The sequence below is a fragment of the Dermacentor albipictus genome, chromosome 9, assembly GCF_038994185.2.
Source record: "Dermacentor albipictus isolate Rhodes 1998 colony chromosome 9, USDA_Dalb.pri_finalv2, whole genome shotgun sequence".
NCBI classification, from domain to species: Eukaryota; Metazoa; Arthropoda; class Arachnida; order Ixodida; family Ixodidae; genus Dermacentor; species Dermacentor albipictus.
This window is the reverse complement of record NC_091829.1, coordinates 114,186,027-114,208,093: the sequence shown is the minus strand read 5'-3', so window position 1 is coordinate 114,208,093 and position 22,067 is coordinate 114,186,027. Positions and strand designations below refer to the sequence as shown.

General features: G+C 46.9%; 1 protein-coding gene and 1 long non-coding RNA gene across 2 annotated transcripts; one reads left to right on the top strand and one right to left on the bottom strand.

Moving 5' to 3' along the window:
- The first annotated feature begins 7,825 nt into the window (after positions 1–7,825).
- On the top strand, positions 7,826–9,308 carry LOC135915135 (uncharacterized). The gene is made up of 3 exons (XR_010568522.2): positions 7,826–8,054; positions 8,783–9,001; positions 9,145–9,308. It is a non-coding gene; the product is annotated as an uncharacterized lncRNA (long non-coding RNA).
- A 28-nt stretch (positions 9,309–9,336) lies between these two features.
- Positions 9,337–15,222, bottom strand: LOC135915134 (uncharacterized). The gene is made up of 12 exons (XM_070525268.1): positions 15,046–15,222; positions 13,165–13,727; positions 12,112–12,274; positions 11,841–12,029; positions 11,493–11,673; positions 11,058–11,430; positions 10,801–10,965; positions 10,448–10,631; positions 10,098–10,340; positions 9,858–10,029; positions 9,639–9,781; positions 9,337–9,582 (listed from the first exon to the last, which is right to left on the bottom strand). The coding sequence occupies exons 2-12, from the start codon at positions 13,495–13,497 to the stop codon at positions 9,404–9,406; spliced, it is 2,325 nt and encodes a 774-aa protein (XP_070381369.1). The 5' UTR covers positions 13,498–13,727; positions 15,046–15,222; the 3' UTR covers positions 9,337–9,403.
- Positions 15,223–22,067: the final 6,845 nt, after the last annotated feature.

The window sequence follows — 22,067 nt, the reverse complement described above, 5'->3', positions numbered from 1 at the left end:
TGGTAACATTTCTCGAAGCGTCTGAAAACCCGCGCCACGCAGCTCCCGGATCTCTGGCCTTCAAAAGAACGAACGCAACCCTGTCTCAGTGCCAAAAGATGACAATAAGGATAAAAAAGAGAAAAAGCGCGACGCAGGTCGAGCTAGTAAAGAGCACAGGATGGGGCATTGACTAGCAACCAAAAGCTTTAGTTGCAGAAGCAGCATATAAAGACATCATTGAATGTGACATAAAGAACAGAAAAAGAAGGATAAGCGTCAGCCACGGAGATAATCCAGTTCCTTCGTTGATACCGCAAGGGACGCAGAACTGAACACGCGTCGTCACTTGTGAATATGCAATGTGCCTATGAGATTTCCCGCGCGCGCTTTTCACTATATATTTGAAGTATGACACAATTAAAAATCGGGGTGCAACCAGACGTGCTCAACAGGGCAGCGAGATGACTGTAGGGGTTTCCTTTTAGTGAAGCGGCATCATGCGCGGGCAATCCCTATTACACCTCCTCGTTCGCCAGATAAACAACGTTTGCAATCGATCGGAAATTTGTAGACGACCTGCCTTGTACATTCAACAGAGCCGCGAACATGAATCTTATATCAACATTTACGCATGACAGTATCCACACTGCAGATTATTTTTCAGAACCCCCTTAGTTTAATAGCGACATTGCTCTCAACCATCACTTCGGCCATGGCACATCAGCGGACACAAGTGGAGTCAAGCCAGCAATGGTGAAGACTGTGGGAATCTTCGCGTCTGACCAAGCTGGGTATCCTCCGTGAGGACTTAAAAGGACGCAACCTTGGAAGTGTTTTCTCGGCAAAAACAAAAGAGGTGGAAACCCCTTTTCGTGTGAATGTGTCGGAGCGGGGAACCTGGCAGCTACTCCTAGGTGCTTTCCCGCAAAATTCCCGGCAAATCTGGAATTTGACGACCATTTCCCTATCCAGAAGCCACAGCAAGTGTCTACTTTCTTGCAAAGTGTGTACCCACCGGACTACCGCGCCGTTTCAGTTGATGTCAACGACTTGTACTATTCATTATCATGTAATATGATTTTAGAGGTAGTTGGTGATTGCATCAGTAATAATGCTTGGCACCAGAACTAAGCGACATTTTGTTGTCAAGCTATGACAGGGGCTTACTCGCTCGCGTACAGCTGATACCCGTTAAAATACTCCGCTCTGTTGACGATTTTTAGTGTTTTATCCAGTTGACCCTTGTAACAGGGAGCTAACCTCCAAGACAACTTTAGCCGTCTTCCCTGAGATAATGAAGGATTTTGCATTATTCGAAGAGCCCACCAATGACCGTTTAGCCTATTAAAGACCAGCGTGACCATATGGTCACGCTAGTATGCACACTGGATTTCAATTAATTAAGATTAACAAAACGGCACCAAAATCGCCATTGACATCCTGATTGACAGATTGGAGTTTCCTTTATGGATACCAAGTGTCAGCAGCTGTCAGTCATTTTGTGGGAGCCTCTCGCAAAGGCGGGAATGAGTGTTGCTCTGCGAGTAGCGTCGCGGTGCCTCGCTCCAAGGGTTAAGTGTTTTTCTTTTCACTGCTCGTTTAAGTAATAGTCGGATATCGTTACCTCCATATTGCTCTTTGAATATGTGACCTTCGACGAGCATTTGTGAAAGAATTACGTTTGATTTATTCATGAACGAGTGCGTTATCTTGTGCGTTGCCATATTGTCACGCTGGGCCTTTAGGATACTTAACTTGTTATTTTTTTAAACTGCATTCTTATCTCTTGCACGGCTGCTGGCGCGTTCCCGCAATGGTTATTTGTTATTTTATTGTCTGAATAGGTAGATTTTGGAAGAAATAGCGAAGATACTCGAAGAGGATGAGGACGACGTGTCAGTGATTTATATCGAGCCGCCAGAGGCTAGCACCTATTTGGATGAAGACTCGGCCGATGAAGACTCAGACGGCCTCATTGACAATCTAAGCGGGCGGCAGCTATGAGCGGGCGCTGAAACTGTTTTTTTCTTACGGAAGCCGCATTGGTGGATGCGAGTCGGACCCCAACGACCCCGGTGGGCAAAGTGACGGAACATCAGACGTTCCTTCTGCTGTAGTTGATGCGGCCATTCCTGCGAAATTATCCACTGTTTCTAACTGGACGAAAGGTGATCTCCAAAAGAGCCTTGGCATATTTCCCGACCCAAAATTTGTTGCTTACACGAACTTTTCACCTGTTTAGTTATTCGAACTCTTTTTTGACGAAGCCGTCGTGGAGCTGCTAGTCGAAAAAACAAGACACTATGCGTTATATTGATTATGCCTGATCCGGAGGTTACCAAAGAAGAATTAAGATAAGTTTTCTTGGAGTACTTGTTTTGTCCGGCTATAACCGTTTGCCAGATAAAAAGTGCTATTGGGACAACGGCGCGGATATGCGCAACACGATCGCCTACAATGCTATGCGAAAACATCGCTTCGTACAGATAATGAGATTCCTGCGCTGAGCGAAATGCAAGCCTATCACTTAGTGACAAGTTGACAAAGTTGCGTCCATTGATGGCACTATTGAAAGCAAGGTTTCTGGAACACTTTCGACCTGTGCGTCACCTGAGCTATGACGAACGTATGATTGAGCATTATGGTCGTCACGGCTGTAAACAGTTCATACGCGGAAAGCTTATCCGCTTCGGGCATAAAGTATGGTGCCTAAATGCCAAAAACGGATACCTTGTAAACTTCAACGTGTATCAAGGCAAGCAGGGGGTCCCGGAACATCTGAAAAATATGAAAAGGACTTCGGAAAAGCAGCGCGCCACTTCTCCGAATGGTGGATGAACTGGCAGCAGAGATGCACGACTTTCCTTTATTTTTCTATTTTGATAATTTATTCACAAGCATGCAGCCACTCAGGCATCTCAAGGCACAGGGCTACGAAGGCTCCGGCACAGTGAAGCAGAACCGTGTTCCCAATGAATGCCCCATCGCTCGACCAGAATTCGTCAAGCGCCAACCTCGCGGGCACGAAGAGCCCGTGCTGAGCGACAGTGGGATAATTGTTGTCCGCTGGATGGACAATTCTGTAGTAACGATCGTAAGCACCATTCACGGCGTAGAGCCAATGTCATCTGCAGACAGGTACTCTCGTGTTCAGAAGAAGTGAATCAAGGTGGCCCGTCCAAACACTGTTGCTCAGTACAAGATTTATGGGAAGTACCGACCAGATGGATGTAAATGCAGGCGCCAACAGGATTGCAATCCGTTGCAAAAAGTGGTGTTGGCTGATTTTCACTTTGTGATGTATCTATCAGCACCACTTGGACGCTCATTCGTAGCACAGGGTTCAACGTCATGCAGGTGGAATTCCGCAGGCAAATTGCACAAAGCTAACTGATGGGATGGGACAATAAGCCTAGAGGACCTGGTGAACGCAGAATTCCAAAGACTGGTGATGTCCTGACTGGTACACGGTATGACAAAGTCTAATGGCAAGAGGTGGAGGTGGGCATGATATAATTGCAACAATGCGGTGCACACAAAATGCATAAAGTATGACGTCGGCATGTGCATTCCATGATTTAAACCATATCACACAAAATAAGTGCTCGACTATTCGCTATGTATGTTTTTTGCGACGTTTTATGGCTTGAAATATATGTTTCTCATTTCGCGTATTTTGCTGTAGCGTAAGGGCCTACTGTGACCATATGGTCACGGGCTATATTGCAAAAACTAATTAGGCAAGAGTAATAATATTTTGCATGTGAATTATTAGTATAAAAGTAAGGTAATATATTAGATTTATTTCAAGATCAAGAAAAAAAGAAACCGGTTCCTAATGGGTTAAGGTTTCTAGAGACTGAATTTGTTTTTAAACCTGATCACGTGTTTTCGAGCTACTCGGCTCGCTCAAATAAAGGGCTTCTCCAATTTTCGTCCGCACACTCCAAACTCGTACAACGAGGCATCGATGAAACATGTTTGCGAGCTGCTTTTAAGCGTTTGTGCTAGCACTCTGTTGAACAGAGCGTTTCAGCGCAAGTTAACAGATTAACATCAGCAGGCTAACCGACCAGCCTGTTGTGCCAAGTTATTGGTGACCTTGTAAAAGAGTTTAAGAACGCTGGAAAACAAACTATGCAATCACCGCCTTCGAGATCCATGTTTGCCGTCATTACTTATGTACTCCATGTTTCCCACAATATTATGAAAATTGCGCTGTAGCAGGAGTGAAGGTTGTGTGCAATGCTCCTAATAAACTGAGCGGGTTGTATGAAATAGTCAGTAGCATGAACACTGTCGCGCGTAGAAGTTGCTCTAAGAATCATGCTCGTGGCTTCATTGACTGCACAACGCAGGTCGTCTATAATATCCCGCTCCATTCTAAATGTTGCTCTATCGGGCAAACGGGGAAGTTTATTGGGCAGTAACTAGCGTACGGCAACCATCCAATATTGTTGGATAAGTTAGAGCATTATGGGTTCCGTGACACAATACAACTTATTAAATCTTACTTGAGCGCACACCATCAATACGTCGAACTAAATAAGCATAAATATCTCCCACGGTCTATTGAACTTGAAGTTCCACAGGGTAGCATGCTGGGACCAATCCTCTTTCTTTTCTATAATAATGATATTGTAAAAATATATGAGGATTTTAGATATGATATTTATGCCGATGATGGCTCGGTACTCGTTAGGGGAAAAGCATTGATACTCTAAGACAAAGCGGAAGTGCGTTCTGTCACAACTTGCAGGTTTGGTGCCAGAACAATAGGCTCATTCTTAATGAGTAAGAAACACGGAAATTAAAGCACCCATCGGAAAAACAATTCCGACAAAAGTTTAATTAGAATATTTTTGTACAAGTAAATATTCAGTTTCGAATATTTTTGCTGTACAAAAACGACAAAATTTAATTTGTCGAACGCCAGAAACGCCGTAAAATGCCGGACGCCAGAAAGTTTAAACATCCGCGCCAAGTTGCATGAGCTCTTGACTTCACTGTCATTTCTGGTTGTGACGTCAGTTCTTTATTTTTTTTATCTTGCTTTGAGTTCTCCCGATAAATACATGGTGATGGTTGCAACGAGCCGCCATTTTCTTGATATGTGGGCTTCTATGGAAGTATTGGGCGCAAGGCCCACCCCTGGAAATGGGGGCGCTGCAATTGTTTTGATGATTGGTTGGATTGGCTTGATGATTGACGTGGTTGCCTGCACTTCTTGCGCAAGGAAGAAGTGCCGGCAGCCACGCGCTTCTAGTATCGTGTTTATATTACTGATCACTGTTCCTTGGCCGCAAGCATAACATTTCATTTTTTCGTGGCAGGGTGGAATCAATGGTCGATAAGTTGGATGCCGATATGGCTCGATCGCCCAAAATGCAGCATGTGACAACCCTAAAAGATTCGCGCATAAGATAGCATTTTCACAGAGGGAAAAAAGGACACGCCAGTTCCGTTCTCTTGTTGAGCTCGTCGTTTTCTCTCCCGCTAGATTATGTGGCAAAATTTTAGCGGAGTCTGAAAACGATGGCACAGGGTCCGCATAAACAGGTTCACTGTGAAAAACGGAGACGCTGATGCTGCGAATCGCCGCAAAATAAAAACGTGCAGACGCGCTGACACGCAGACTCCAGCTGCAGACGTGCAGCCTTCAGTTAGAAATCGGGGCAGTAGTCCGCATTGAGCCGTCATTGGCTTCAATGAGACAGGCAGGATACAACCAGAGTGTATTTCGCATTATCTTATCTAGGTAATCGCACCTTGCGTGCAAGAAACGATTTCAGCGGAGAAGGTTGCCGCCTGTGCACAAAGTGCCTGTGAACTTCAGTTTTTGAAGGTGCCCAGTCCATAGAGCTATTGATGAGTGTTACCCTTTAGGTTAACCCGGCAGCAATAATTTGGAGCCAAGGACTTCCCTAGTTGCGAAGGCATCTGTAGAAATATGCAATAGTGTGCCCACTGTCCGTTTTAACTCAGACGAAAAAGCACTGTTCTGGCCGCCGTCGGCATAGGCATCACCGTTGGAATGGTCTCCCGCTCGACAGTATCTGTGCAGCTTAGGTTCAATTGGATGAAGCGGCAAAAAAGCATCCACGCCCACGGACTGCTTTTTGCCGCAACAACGACAAAGCAAAATCGAAAAAACAGCGTTACGCTCAATCGCCGCGGTGGTGGCGCCAGGGTCCTTCAATACATCTGTTCTATCTCCCGCTGCTTGGTGGAGGATTGTAGGCGCGTCGACATCAGCACACCAGCATTCCTCTTGAGCTGCTGTGTGTATGGAGTGCTCTGCGCCGAAGGATCAGTAAGCGTTGAGCTATTGCAAGTCAACACTTACCTGCGCACTGATTAAAGCTGGCGTGAAACAGTCGTCAGCATAGAGATAGAGTGAAATAGAGAGATAGAAAGAGAGAATCAACTCTTATTCGGAGCAAGCCCAGTCTGCGCCGTAGGTGGACGGCCTCATTATTCAGGAAAGGCGAGTGCCATGACCATCTCGTGCCCCTTCGATCATGCTACGCTGTCTCCACGGGTCCGGGACTGACAGCTGTGCCTGCCACTGCTCTTCGGTTAGTGTTTGGGTGCGCACGTTGCCATGTTTTCCTGAACATTCCCACACCACATCAGTGGGTGAACCACGCTTCGGTTCTCCCCTAGTCGCTCAACAGGAATGTCAACGTGCTTGCGCATAATGCCCATGACAGCAGCGGGAGCCGTGCACTGCTGTGATAGCTCCGGCAGCACAGACTAAGGACAGCTTCATGGTGCGCCTGATTAGCATCGCGGATTTAGGATCAGAACGCGCCACGCGCCACTGGAGGCCTTCTAGTCGTCCACTGCGTGGCCGTGCATGCGCCGTCGAGCAGTACAGTAGCGCGACGCCAATGACGACGGCTCTAGTGCGCTTCCAGCGACCGTGGAATCGCTAACATAACATAAAGAAATGTCAGTAGGCTTGCGTTACCCAGCAGAATGACGGCCACATTTCATGCGAAGCTTTTCCTTTGTAGCAGCTTCACTAGAAATTTCAACCGTCTGTCATATAATGCACAGTTTTAAAAAAGTATTTATGCATTCCTTTGAAAAGCTCTCGTGAGGAACTATAAGTAAAAGCCTTTCTTCAGGCCCACACTTGTAATGTCGGTTGCTCATCAGCCATTGTGTTAACCATATTTTTATTAAGGTGAACCTCTTTAAGAAATAGTTCCGCCGGGACTGCTGGCTAAACCTAAGGTCTGCGTGCCACACAGCTCTCAACGCTGCAGGCCACTTGCATACGAAATTTCCTTCAAATGCCATAAGGAAGCGACGCACTCATAACTTCGCGTGCACACAATGCACATCCGTCCTCTTATTTTCATAATGTGTTACCAATGTTACTCGTTTGCATACTTCTCCGAGGAGACTTGGGGCACCTCATATAGCGGGTCATATTTGTCGGAAAAACGAGTGCTCTACTAATCACTGCACAGCTCCTCACTAAGCCAGAAACAATACCAATTCTCCTCACAATACTCATATATGTCCTCTATTTATACCTTCTATGAACTTGCTCTTGGTTTAGAGTTCTCTTGGAAGACTGGTTACCGTAGCATAGCGCGCTTTTAAAGGGATACAGAATAAAAATCGAAGAATATTGAGAAAGCCCCACAATTGGATTCCTAAGACACGATTGCTATAGTATATAGTCATTATTCGGGTTACTTTTGAGCGGATGGCTTTATTTTTGACGCTTTATGAGCGGCCACCGCATCACGCGCAAAGCGCTCCCGACAACAAGCCGGCGGATGTGACGTCACACCTACCCTGAGTAGCCGCGGAGCGAACTGACCGGCTGGGCAGTTTTGTTTTCCTCGCGCTGCGCAGTGCAAAATGCAAAGCTATAGTGAGAGTGATAGCATGAGCGGAGATTATGACTCCGACTTGGATGAGCGGCCTGCAGAACGACCACAAACGATAAAGGCGTATGCCTACGATCCGTCCGCGTCGTCAAGCGAAACTGACGATGAATCGCCGCAGCAGTCCCCCTCCGCGACGCCGAGGGAGTCTGGACCAGCAACGTGGTAAGTGTTTACACTGTGCATTGCATGTACACGCGTTCACCTCGAGAGATCAGGGGCGGCATCATAAGTGGAAACCAGATATAAAGCGGTTTCTACGGCTCGGATCGCAAGCTCGCACCTGTCACGAATGAGTTAGCGAAACGGGCGCACGCCTCATTGACAGTGTTGCATCCGTGGCGGTGCGCCCAGCGTGATTCAGTCAGGCAAACGCTTTGTCATGTTTGGTTTCAACAGAGCGAGGACGCTTATGCGTCAGGCTATGCAATGTCAGGCGACGTAAGGAAATTACTCCGCGTTCTGCGCAAAGCGGCTTGATCCGCCCGCTTGGCTGTATATGTTATGGGTAGCTGCTAGCGCGTAAAACACGAAAGCTGCCAATGCACAATACAGGTGCCGCGAGTACACACTGTACGAAAAAAAAACGTAGAAATCGTTGAAGATATTGACGCGTGTAGACCTCCCTAGGTGCGGCCGGCGGCGTGAGCATAAGTCGGCTGCCGACTCGCACACGGCAGGCGCTTGATGCGCGCAAGTAGCTGTTATTGAAAATAGATGCGATGAAGAAACAGGCGAGGATTGAAGCCAGTCATGTGCAGTGACTGAAATGCCTCTGTAAGCAGGGAGCGTCTTGTTATTCACCGAGTGAACGAGTACATGCGCAGCGGTTTCAGCGTCGAGCCTGTGTTCGTTCTGAAGCCCTCTTAGCATTCTTTTTTGCTTTTGAATAGGTGCTGTTGTGGCGACCGATGCGCCGACATGCCGACGGCAAGAGAGAGAACATGCTGCAAAGAGCAAGATCGAGTGGCGAAAGCCTCTGAGCACTACGAGTGCATTACGAAGCACCCACTTTTTGATCTTTACTGCCTCAACGAACATGTGCTCGAGCTAGAGTACATCAAGCTGCAGTACTACAACCCTTACAGAGTGGGGCAAAGGGACCAACATGAGTAAGCAGAGAGAGAGCGCATGAAAGTTTAAAGTACTTCATTGTTTCATGTAGAATGATTCTACTTCATTGTTTCATGTAGAGTGATTCTGCATGTGCAAGCCAGTAAAATGAACACACAAGCAAGCATTCTTTTTTTTTCAGTAAATACAGATACACTGCTTACAGGCAGTTTGTCTGGTGGATACATGGAAGACTGGGCCAAGGAAGGAGGGTGGTCATCCCAAGCTGTGTGGTTCACAGATTGAGAGAAGAATTCCCTTCAAGAAGTGGACAATACACTGGTTACTTGGACCCATGATTGTCGTCCAGCAAATAAACACACAGATGTGAAATTGTCTTCGAACCAATTTACTTCACAACTTCAGGCTGGTTGACTGGTTGCACTAGCACCACGGCTTGATTACAATCCATGATTAAATCGTTCTCTCCGTGTGGAAACAAGGGCGTCCTTGTCGACAGGCTCAAAGTTGCTAGACAGCTTCGGTGGCACTGTAGTGCTAGCCTGTCGCATGGCTTCCTTGAAGGAGCTCGTCGCCATGCACAGCTCAACTGTGCAGTTCATGAGTTCTTTGACATAATCTGTAAGAAGAAATTGAGTTAACGCATGTTGTAATTTGTAATGCACCGTCCATTACCATAGGTGCAAGCCTTCTTAATAGGTGCAGCAACAGGCACTTTCGTGGACTTCGGGTACTTCACCAGGTACCTGGGCTGGCCTTTGGTAGTGGCGTGTTCACGTGCACTATTTTCATTGTAGTGCAGCGCTGCAAGGCGAGTCCTGAAAAAAGAAACATGCAGTTGGCAAACGCATCACAACTTGCTTCACTAGCATTTACGTACAGGGCAGTACTTACCTTGCAACCATGCTTTGGTAGTGGAAGTGTGTTGCTTTAGGTGCAAACCGGATTATGGTGCTGTGGTATGCCTCAACTGCAAATGTCTGTACTGATGTAGACAACTTTGGAATGTCCTTCAAGAGAGCCTTGTTGAGGATAATGCTCTTAACCTTTTCGTGTGCTGGAGAGCCTGTGGTAATTTGCGAAATAAACTTAGTAATAATCTTTTCTGTAACAAAATCATGCAGACAGTAGTACCTTCTATGAGGCATTTTTTTTTTGACTGCTGATCATGTTGGCACTTTTCGTACAGGGGGTCATCGTGGCAGTGTACATCAGCAATATGACGTGCCAGCGAACACCACTTTGGCAAAATTAAATCCGGTCTGCCTTCGCTTGATACTGCACACCAGTATACATGGTTAATAATGCCTTTTATCCAAGGCTGAATGTCGTTATACTTTTTTAGCTTCCCAGCGGCAGTGAGCTTCTTCTTTAGTGCTGCATGAAATACAGAGAAAAGGTTGAAACAAGTAGGTGAACTCTGAAACTGATATGTTCTCTGACGAATAAGTTTTTTTTGCAATGATTTGTATCAGAAATCTTACATTTAGCAACGTGCCAACAGTCATAGTTGTGCTCAAAAGTTCCCTCTTTAGCAGCAAACGCCTTAATTTGGGAATGTCGGTCAGTCACCATGACGTCAATCACCATGCCATTTGCTTCAAGAATGGTTAGAGACCTTTTGAGGCCCTCGAGCTCCATGTTGCTGCTGCCCTTTGTTTCATTAGACTGAAAAATTAGGAGAAAACAGTGAATGACTGCACCCATTCACCTCAGTGGACTGCCGAATGAACAAAATACTCATTTCAGTACAAAATGTTTCAATTGCAATAAACATTTCATCAAGAAATATGTAAATTCCCACACCACGATTCAATCTGGTGCGAGACATACCTACCTGCACAGTTTCCACATGCAAGACCTTGTTGTGGTCGATGTCAATTAGTGAGTAAGTGCCATACTTGGCAGAGTCACCCGGTGAATCAGCCCTTCCATCGCCAGCAACACGCAGTGGCTTCCCAGCAAGTTCTTCAAAAAGCAGGTTTTGATGCTTAGTCCAGACCTGAGCAAGAAGATTTACAATTAGAGAGTAAACACTTTTATATGAACTAATTTTAACTGCCTTCATTACGGACTTATCATTGTGTCATATACCTTAGTGATTGTCGGAATCAGAAGAGAGGTCTGTACAGCATGGTAGTAACGATAAGAAGGGCACACTATTCCTATACTCTTCAGGGCTCTCAGAAATCTGGAGGCATTGCACCCTGAGTACAGGGCTGCTGCTGGAAGTAACACATTTGCAGCTGCTTTCCTCTGGATCATCGGCTGGTTTGTCCACGTAGAAACATGCAGGTTTTTGCACATCCTTTCAACTCGCAGCAGTGTGCCTTTTATTCCTTTGTCAACAGCTGAGCACACTTCTCCACACACTGGGCATGTTAAAAGAAGCTGGTCCAGTGAGGATTCAAACACGATAAATTTTCGCTCTTCATGTAGGGACGGTGGCGTGTGGTCAACATCCTCTCTGAAATTCACATAGGCCATGTTAGTACTGTACTGCTGTACTGCAAACACATTTTCACATACCTGAGACTAGCGTCAGTTAATGCATAAGAAGAATCAATGCTCCTGCCCTGTGCGTCATTTTCAGATTCTGTATCAGAAGAGTCGAATATGGGTTCAAGGCCCACTGGTGACGATGCTCGTGGCATCTCGAAGCAGTACGTCTGGACAGCGCGAGACTGCACGTTCACTTGGGTCTGTATTCCTACAAAGAGTATTATTGAATATATGAGGTGCAGAAAACTTTCTGGGGTAACGAAATGTTTACTAGTGGTGAGATAACCACAAAATACCGAAATATGTATACAGTAAAATGTAGCTCGGCAAGTCAAAGAAGCTACAAACTCATCCCGGACACGCAAAAATACTTACCCCGACTTCGGCAGATGATCGTCGTTTGAACTGCAGCATCTGACAGATATTTCAGGTCTGGTGCCTCAGTGTTTCCAGCCATTTCGGCAAGATCTAAACCAGCATGCTCAATTGTTTCTAATTCTGGCTCCTCTTGATGCGCTCCTGGAATTCCACCATGGGTCTGGTCTCCACATCCGTCACTGTGAGCTAAAAGACATCATGAAGAAGAACAATGTGCAACTGTGAAGAAGACAGAGAAATTGTGCTAATTATTGCTGCTGTGACTTACCTGACACTAGGGACTTGCTGACAGGGTTGTCTTTCTGTGTGGTATTTTCTGCTCCAGCATTTGCACTGCTGCATTCCGGTGACATTTCATCAGATGTAGCAGTTGGTAGTGGGGGTGCGTGGTCTGGTTCCTCCGTACTTTCACCGAGAAGTTGATGAATGATCTAAATACAGAGGAATGAGGTTTCAGAGCGCAGCTCTTACTCGCCGTTCCTGCGCTTCGCGTCGGCATCGCCGTTATCCCTCCCTCGCCGTAAGTTAAAGCTCCGCAGACGGTGCAAGCGCGCTGCTCTAGGTGCGCGCGCTCCCGGCGCAATCTCGCACGCGAATCTAGCTGTCCACTTCGCTCATCCTCCAGTGCCACCCCTTGGCGGCGGTAGCCAGAGCACCGGCTTGGCCAAGCCGAAACGCAGCGCCATCTCCGTTATCCACAGCTTGCACCCCACCCTCCCACCATTCCTTCGCGGCGGCGACCTCGAGCCCGGTGTGCGATTGCCGAAGCGCCGGCTAGGATCGCTAAACGCACGGCCGCCTCCATTCGGCACTGCGTGTTGCGTATGCGGTCGCCTACAGTAGAAATAAGACAGCAGCTGCCCTCAAAACTTGCATTACCAAGAAGCATAATCGCAGGCCGATTTTTTAGGCTGCAGTTTTGCCACCAACAAGGAACCCAAGTGGTGACAGTAACATGCACCTCAGCACATTTGCGCTAGCTAACGCGTCCGCTCCCGTAGTTTCATCGCAGCCGAGCACTCCTTCCCTTGGTGCAAACGAGATGGCGCTACCAGTCTCATGTAGGCGAATTTTGTTTTTTACGTCAGCCGTCGCTTCAGACGATGCGGATTTCGATTCATTCTGGCAGAATTGGCCAAACATCTGGCTCAGAACGTCGTGCAAACAACAAATTACGGTCAAACGGCACCTGTGCGCAAAACTACAGCGTGAACAAGCCAGCGGTTTACGGGAGAAGCATTCATCAGAGGCATGCGAGAAAAAGACTACCGCTGCCTGCCGTTTTCACATGCGCATGCAAAGGGGAAGCAAAATCACAAACCTCTTTTCGTCTTCTCTTTTCAAACGCGCCTCTGACGTCTTGTTGCTTCCGCTTCCTCGAAAAAACAGACGGAATAGCGTCAGGCTTGAGACGTTGCCTTTTCAGTGACACCCCGAGGCTACGTAGCAATGCCGGGCTTGTCTCGTAATCGCTGTCCTCAAAGTGGTCGGAGCAAAGAAAAGAGCAGCTTGACGGCATCCACGTGGGTCGCGATGGTTGCGCTACTCGAGTCCACATTCTGCGCAGCTTCTCATCTTTCGGAAAAGAGTGGCACGGCGTGTCTCGCCCAACAATACTATTTCGGCACCCTTGCGCGCAGCAGACCCTCGGCATTCTGTGGCGTTGACACGACTGCTCCACACATCAATCCACAAAACCACGAGATGAAAAACGACGTTTTCGAGCAGCTCACACGAGGAACCGGTGAGAAAGCTCGTCGCTGCAAAAGTCAACTCGCCACTCCGCGCGCTCAGCGTGGACGATCGCTCGCAGTGGGCCTCGAGGTGGGTAAGAGTGACGCGATATCCGGTTTTGCCAGAGCTTTCGGAGGAGGCCGCTAGGCGCTGTGATTTGAGAAATATTCATTAAAATAATTACTTTTCGCTCACTTCTGCTCAAAAAGAGTGCTGTTTTGCTCGCTCTCGGTGCGACAGCTATCACTGGAGACAGAAATCTCGGCGACAAATTTTTTATTCACTATCCCTTTAAGCACTTGATGAAGAGATATTTGCACAAAGACAAATTTTTATACATATACTTACCTTCACTTGTGCCGTCGTAATATCTTTTCTCCATTTCCTCCATCGTGGCGACGTCTACGCTATCCAAATGGAGTACTAGATGATTCTTTAGAGACTTATGCGCCCACAAAGACAAGACGTGGAACGAAGAAGGGACACACAATCTGCGCAAGCTTCCACTCGTTTACGCATGTTGCGTGTCCCTTCTTCCTTCGACTTACTTCCTTTGTGCGCACATAACTCTCTAAAGAATCATGTACAACCAACTAGCCCAAAACAACGCTTCTCATCGGCGTACTACATTCTGTGCTGTTCATAAAGTATGCCAAATGGGCTGTGGAACAAGTGGGTACGCAATTTACTACGAGATATACAATATTCTACCACACACTTTCAGTTTTTCAACATGTGACCCATAGCTTCACTCTCGCAATTCCCAAGTATAGAGGAAGCGCCTCGTTTAGTTCACAATCGACATTGTAGAAGCATAATACAGGCCTAGTGGAGCGCATCGAAGTAGGCAAACACGAGTATCAAATAATAATTTGCCAGCGCCATAACTGAGCCATGAACAGCAATGCTGTTCATGGCTCTGCAAACATGCAGCTGCAAAAACGTGCATTCACCAAGAATAAAATAACAAATGAAAATAATAACATGATGTTTCGGGCGCCGTACGGGCCCCTTGATCCCAGTGAAGGTGCAATCGCGGGCGCGCGGCTATTAACGGGTGAGGCGGCACAGCCTACGGGTGTATGTCTCGGCAACGCACGCGTAAAGGGGGCGGTTTTGTGCGCAGCAGGAATGCGTGCTTGGCGCCAATGACAGGAAGAGGGCACTGCGTGGACGTGAACAAGGACAACGTCGACGAAGCGGTGACGCCGATAATATGTATTGCATGACAATGGATGCGACAATGGCGTCCTCTGTTGTGCTCCCTCTCCGGGCTGCGAACCGGCCAGCTGACAAAAAAAAAAAACGTGCTAGAATATTCGAATATCTACCCTGATTTCCCAAAGTCATTGAAGAGGAAAGTATTGCGTCGCTATTTAGAAGAGCAATCAAAATTTAACGTCTCATCAAGTGCGCACAGCTACTGACAATAATAACACGAAAAATCCCGATTTAAATAATCAAGTACCTGGAGTAGATTAGCCAATGTTGGTTTGTTGCTTTCCGAAGAACCCTTGATGCTGGAACTAAAACTCACTTTAGCAAGGCCGAAAATGGCAATAAGAACAAGAAAAACCATGTTTCCGTGAAGTGTTGCCACAAAACAGATAACAAGGGTGTTAGAGAATGTGCGCAGAACAGTAGAGATTCGGGCCATTTATGAGAAAGTTAGTCCGAGAAAGGTGCACTGCATTCATGTTATTTTAGCTATACGCAAAGCTATTTCCAGTGGCATCACAGAAGTTTTCTTTGTGCCTGTGTGCATGTATTATTCATTGTACAGGGAGTGCTTTAAGCACCTACATTCTTCTGTCTCTCCAAAACAGCTTTTCGAGACACGCTTGATTATGAATCATCGACAGACTTGTTTTCAACAATGCTGTACATCTGTAGGCATTTTTAATTTTTTTTCACGCGTTTCCGAGGGTTTCCACGTACTAAAGACACACGTGCTCACACGTATTTTTACTTCGTGGTTTTCGATGTTCTTTCAAGAACACAATTGCGCCAGCCCGAGATAATCGCTTATTGTGTTTCATCCTTAGTATTGCGGATCATGGGAAGACGGAAGATTTGAAGCTTATGCTCAAGCAGGAAATTTTTGTAGCCCTGTTCAGCGACAAAGAGAAAAATTTAACCTAACCACGATCTGTACATGCGGTGCTTTAAAATCTCAAATTGTGTACAATAGAGACGTTTAATAATGTTCAAAACATGAGTCATCAAATTACTTTAATTTCGCTCATTTCAGTACGTTTACTAATCAGGTTGTTGTAATAGAAATGTTCAAACAACTCATTCGATTCTACATATAAACTTCCAATGGGACTTGTTCTGAAAGCGCCCGTGGCTAAGCGGATTCCTAGATGGTGGACCGGAGCTAGCATCTTTAGCGCGCTCGGGGCGGCAGAATGATAGATCACGGCACCATAATCTAATCGTGACCAAATCAGGCTCTTATAGAGATCCATTATGCACGTCCTGTCACTACCGCACGTAGTTTGCGATAGAAGTTTAATTAGGTTCATTGTTTTCAGGCATTTTTCTGTAATATGTTAAATGTGGGGGACGAAAGTGAGTCTATTGTCAAGTATAACACCTAGAAATTTGTGTTTTTTGTGCACAGGTATCTGTTGTCCACAGAGTTCTAAACAAGGATCCTGAACCAGGCCTCTCTTTCTTGTAAACAGAACAGAAAAACTCTTGTGAGGATTGATTTTAAATTCATTTTTCTCTGCCCACTAGGACACCTTGTTCAAACCATGCTGTACCTGTCTCTCGCACACTGCGAGGTTGCAGGATTTGAAACCCATTTGAATGTCGTCCACGTAGACGGAATACAAGATGGCCGGTGGTAAGGAAGCATGGAGTGTTGTCATCTTAACAATGAAGGGTGTGCAACTGAGCACGCCTCCTTGAGGTACACCAGTTTCTTGTGTGAAAGGACGTGACATTGCATTGCCGACTTTTACCCGGAATATACGATTGGAGAAGTACATTTTTATTATGTTTAGCATATTACCATGAATGCCCATTTCTGACAAATCTCTCAAGATGCCGTAGCACCACGTTGTGTCATATACCTTGTCCATGTCACGGAATATGGATAATAAAAACTGTTTGTGTACAACACTATAACAGAGCTCGAATCAAACGTTAACAATTACCTGAAGCAACTCTCTTGCTGGTTACAACATAATAAGCTACAAATGAATTCATCCAAAACGAAATATATGATATTTGCTCCTACTAATAAACCACGTAACTGCACTGCAACTATTCTCTTTGAAGACGGGCTGATAGAACAGGTAAAATGTCAAAAATTTCTAGGAGTGTGGTTCCAAGAGGATTTGGCCTGGAACATGCACATCGACAAACTTGCCATCGAACTAAGCAGAACTGTTGGCTGCTTATACAGACTCAGTACTCTGGTCCCTCCATGGTTGAAAAGTTCTTTATACCACGCACTCTTTTATTCTAGATTAACCTACTGTATTTTAATTTGGGGCACTACTTCGCAAAAAAATTATAATAAACTGATAGTGCTACAAAAAAGAGTGCTACGCGCATTCGAGGGACACTATGGCCCTGTACAAAACTTTAGAACCACACCATATTTTATAAAACACTCTATGGTAAAGGCAAACCAGGTGTATTATTACAAGTTGCTGCAGTATATTAAACAGAACAAATCGCAATACATCTTGAATGTACCCCCCAATCCGCATTACAGCCTTCGACAACATAACATCAGAACACCAAAAATACGAACCAATTACGGAAAACAACTAGTCAGTTACCAGGCACCTGCACTACTAAACCGCCTACGTGATTTTGAAGATGAAATTATAGAATATTCGAATAAATCATTCAAACATTTTCTCATCCTGAACAATATTGAGTTCGTCTGATTAGAACCACACTATAAATTGTCAGTCTTTTGTTTCTTTTGCTCTTTGGTTGTGCTTGTTCGCTTACTAAATGCATCGTACTTTGAGTATCCTATTCGTTTCTCATATTTCTTGTATACATGTTTTGTCTCACGAAAACAATATTGTCTCGTGACTAGTTCAGTTGATTTCAGTATGTATGATACATGTTGCTGCGTACGGCCTGCGTGCCGAATTGTTGCGGGAGCAGAAGCCTTCGTCAGGCCACATGGCCTTTAGCTTCTGCTTCCTTTCTGTTGTAAACAGGATAAATAAAATTCATTCATTCATTCATTCATTCATTCATTCATTCATTCAAATGCGTCACGAATGTTTCCTTCCACACGTACCAGATGATCGGTTGTGGAGCGCCCTTCTCGGAAGCCGCACTGATAGGGATCAAGCATTTTTCTCATTTCAAGGAAATGGATGAGATGAAATGGATGAGATTTACCATTTTTTCAAATAACTTACAAATGCAACTTGTGAGGGCTATCGGTTGGTAACTTGCCACTGAGGAAGGGTCCTTGCCTCGTTTCAAAACAGGGACCACAATGGCTTCTTTCATGCGGTTAGAAGGTACCCTCCATCGCATATAGTGTTCAAGAGGCTAAGTAGTGTAACTTGCGTATCATTGTGTAAGTTTTTGAGCATTTCATACATGATTCTATCAGATCCTGGTGCAGAGCTCCTGCATGCGCTCAAGACAGCTCTCAACTCTGCAATACTAAAAATATGGTTGAACGGTTCATTCTGCCGACACTTTCTTATGAGTGGCTTACATTCTTCTATTTGTTTATATTTGAGAAAGGGTTTTGAATAATTGGTGGAACTTGACACGCTCTCTAAGTGTTCCCCAAGTGAGCCTGCCTGACAAGTAGGGTATCACCTTGTGTGTCTACCAAAGGAAGCGAATGTTTGTCGTCCTCTTATCCTATTAACTCTGTTCCAGACTTTCGCCTCATCTGTATACGAGTTTATACTCGATAAGAACTTCTGCCAGCTCTCTCTTCTAGCCTGTCGGCGCGTTCTCGTGCCTTGGGATTTTACTTGGTTAAAGTTAATAAGATTCTTTGCAGTGGGAGAGGCGCGCAGCCGCCCCCACGCTTTGTTCGGTTTCTTACGAGCGATCCTACAGTCGTCGTTCCACCACGGAACACGCCGTTTGTATGCAAAGCCATTTACTTGTGATATGCGTTTAGATGCGACGTCTATTATGAAGGCTGTAAGATACTCCACAGCGGCATCAATTCCTAACGAGGACATGTCATGCCATGATATACTAGTGAGGGTACGGAATTTCTCCCACTCAGCTGTGTCAATCTTCCACCTAGGAGCCTGAGGTGGATACTCATTTTCTTTCAGTGCTTGTAGCAGCATGGGGAAGTGGTCGATTCCGTAAGGATTGTTTGCAACTTCCCATTCGAATTCATCCAGAATAGAAGGAGAAACTATGCTGAGATCAATTGAAGAAAAGGTTTTGTTTGAGTGACAGTAATATGTGGCTTCCTTCTTATTCAGAAGGCACGCCCCGGAAGAAACAAGGAAATGTTCAACAAGACAACCTCGCGCGTCTATATGAGAGTCGCCCCATAGGCAGCGGTGCACATTGAAATTGCCAAGAAAAATCTAAGGTTCTGGCAATTCATCTATAAAGTACTGAAATTCATGTTTGTTTAATTTGTAGTGTGGGGGTACGTAAAGCGAGCAAATGGTGACGAGTTTATTTAGAAGAACAGCTCGAACCGGCACGATCCCGAATTTCGTAGCTGTAAACGCTGACACGAAATACTTTTATGAATAAAAATGGCAACACCGCCTGATAATACGACAGCATCATCGCGATCTTTGCGAAACTTGATATACGGCCAGAGAAAGTTGGTGTGTTGTGGTTTTAGGTGTGTTTCCTGAAGACACAGCACTTTGGGATTGTGTTTTTGGGTAAGCTCTTGCACGCCATCAAGGTTCCTATGAAGACCTCTAACATTCCATTGAATTATTTGTGTATCCATATTGGAAGTAAATAGGCGCTGTGTATACGGAAACAGAAGTATTAATTACAGGGATTTCAGAGATTAGATTACAGAGCTCTTTCCGCGTTCGAGGGAGCCTCGCCGCTCCTTAGGCACTTGGTGCGCTTTGAGGATAGGTGTAGTGTCCATTGCCTCTTGTGAGGTGCCGGACACGTGCTCTTGCGAGCGAGAAGTTTCCCGAGAGAGTCCCGCCTTGGAGGGCAAGACCCCTGCGCCCATCAGCCCGGAGGTCGATGCGGCTCCCTGAGGGATTTGGCTGCGCCGGCTGTTGCCAGCGCTCGAAGAGGCCGGAGAGGTTGGGACCATCTCGGCTGCACCCGCCTTCGGAGTTGATGGTCCCTTCTGCTCGGTTGGTGGAGCAGCGCTAGCTGAGACCACAGTGGGGGCAGATGGCGTAACTGCCGACTCACTTCTCGTGGGTCCGACAGCCGCCGGAGGCCGTCGTGACGCTGGCCCCTGACGCGCCACTTCGGCAAAGCTTTTCTTTGGCAGGTATGCAACCCGCCTTCGTGCCTCTTTGAACGTTACTTTCTCTTTTACTTTTATCGTTACAATTTCTTTCTCCTTCTTCCAGGAGGGGCCCGATCGCGAGTACGCTGCGTGATCCCCGTCACAGTTTACACAGTGGAGAGAGTTCTTACAAGCTTCAGTAGCGTGTTCAAGGGCACTGCATTTCGCACATGTTTGGCGGCCCCGGCAGCTCTGCGAACTGTGGCCGAAACGCTGCCATTTGAAACATCTTAGAGGATTCGGCACATATGGTCTGACACGGAGCTTGATGTACCCGGCCTCTACAGACTCGCGAGCGGACGTGCCTCACATCGGCTCCGGCAATTTTCCTCCGGTTTACCGAACATTCCAAGAGACCCCGTGAAATTTTGCCTCTACTAGACGGAGAACATCACCCGGCGCCCGAAGATACCGCTCTGGAGCAGGTGGGCCATTCTTTGGGGCCTTTTAGGCCCATTTTTGTCTCCACCACTTCACCCAGCTGAGCCTAACGCACCGACTCGATCTCCATCGTTCTCCGCGGCCACCATGGCAGCCTCTGCTTGGCGCGGGTACGATCCCGAGATGATGACATGATCAGAAATCATCGCAGAAGCACCGTCTTGGCTTGAAACTTCCGCTCCGACGAAGGAGATAGTGGATTAAGGCCTTTTCTCGTTCGTGGCACTTCGTAAACGCCACAACGCTCGAACACTTGGGCGGTCGACGGACGCTCCATGAGTTCCGGCGTTTCTGTGCCTACGAATGCTGAAAAGTCCAACCCTCAGCTCTCGCAAGCAGCGGGATCAAAGAAATGGCGGCCCACCACTATGCCTCGACTCCGCAAAGAAGATTTCACGATTGTCATCAAGCCCAGAGTGACGATCTCCCCGAAGACAGCCCTGCAGAACGGTGAGCCTGGTGCTATGCTCTCTGCCTATGTAAATCCATCTTCCGTGGACATTGTTAGTGTCTGGCCCATCTGGGACCAGAATATTGTGATTACCACCACACAAGACGTCAATGTGGTGAACGCGCTTCCTCGTGAATTTACACTCAATGCTTCGAAAGGCCCCATCCCGTTTTTCGGACACGCCAAAGTCAATGGTGAAGTCTGCATGGTATTATTACGGTCCATGAGCAGGAAACTTCTATCACCCTGAAATCTAAAGTCGAGTGGCGCGAATGAGAGATAGCCTTCATCTGCAAGCTGGGGAAGTCGACGATTGCACTGCTCACCTTCGTGGGACACAGAGTAACGCGTTACGTGCGCTATAACAGTGTGGTGAGTGTGGTGCGCGAATGTAAGCGGACTATTCCCGCGTGTATCCGATGTGGCACCATCGGTCACCGCCGGAACTTATGCCCGAATCCTCAAGACAATCGCTGTGGACACTGCCGCGAAATGGTCGCAGTCCTCGAAGACGGCAACATGGCGCCCCACGAGTGCACTCCTTCCTGCATCGTGTGCGGTGGGGTTCATCGTACGGGCTCGCAAGACTGCAAAGCCAAATTTCGACGGCTGCAACAACCGGGCAAGCCGACCGGTCAACCAACCCAGCCTCGGAGTGCAGTGCCTTCGGGTTCTGACACCATTTCAAAAGCTTCCACGACTAGCAACAAGAGAACGAAAGGCACAACTGGACCAGCGCCACCGGTGGGCACCTTGCCTGGACGTGCTCCCAAGTCACCTCGGTCAACTAACCCGAAAGCGTCACGGGATACAGGCGCCCCTATATTCCAAGACGGGGACTTTCCGGCTCTCGAAGGCCATCCGTCTGGAACTCCAAAGAATACGTCTCAGCCCAAGGTAGGCCGCCGAGACGGGCCTCCTCCGCCTCCCCGAACTCCCCTACCAAACATTCCTCCTCATCTCCCCCTAATTCTGACGTCGCGGACCTCCGCCGCGAGCTCGAGACTCTGCGGGCACAAAATGCTTAACTTAGTGCCAAAATTCACGCGCTAGAAATGGCTCGGTCCTCCCCGCCCCCTGCCTAGGTAGCTCCGGAACCGATGCAAGTGGTGCATGCGGATTTGAC

Coding starts and splice junctions, on each gene's coding strand:
- LOC135915134 (XM_070525268.1), bottom strand. CDS start 13,497: ATGCCGAGGGTCTGCTGCGCGCAAGGGTGCCGAAATAGTATTGTTGGG. Junction 12,275..13,164: donor AAAAGAGAAGACGAAAAGAG/GTTTGTGATTTT, acceptor CTCTGTATTTAG/ATCATTCATCAACTTCTCGG. Junction 10,030..10,097: donor AAAAAAATGCCTCATAGAAG/GTACTACTGTCT, acceptor AAATTACCACAG/GCTCTCCAGCACACGAAAAG.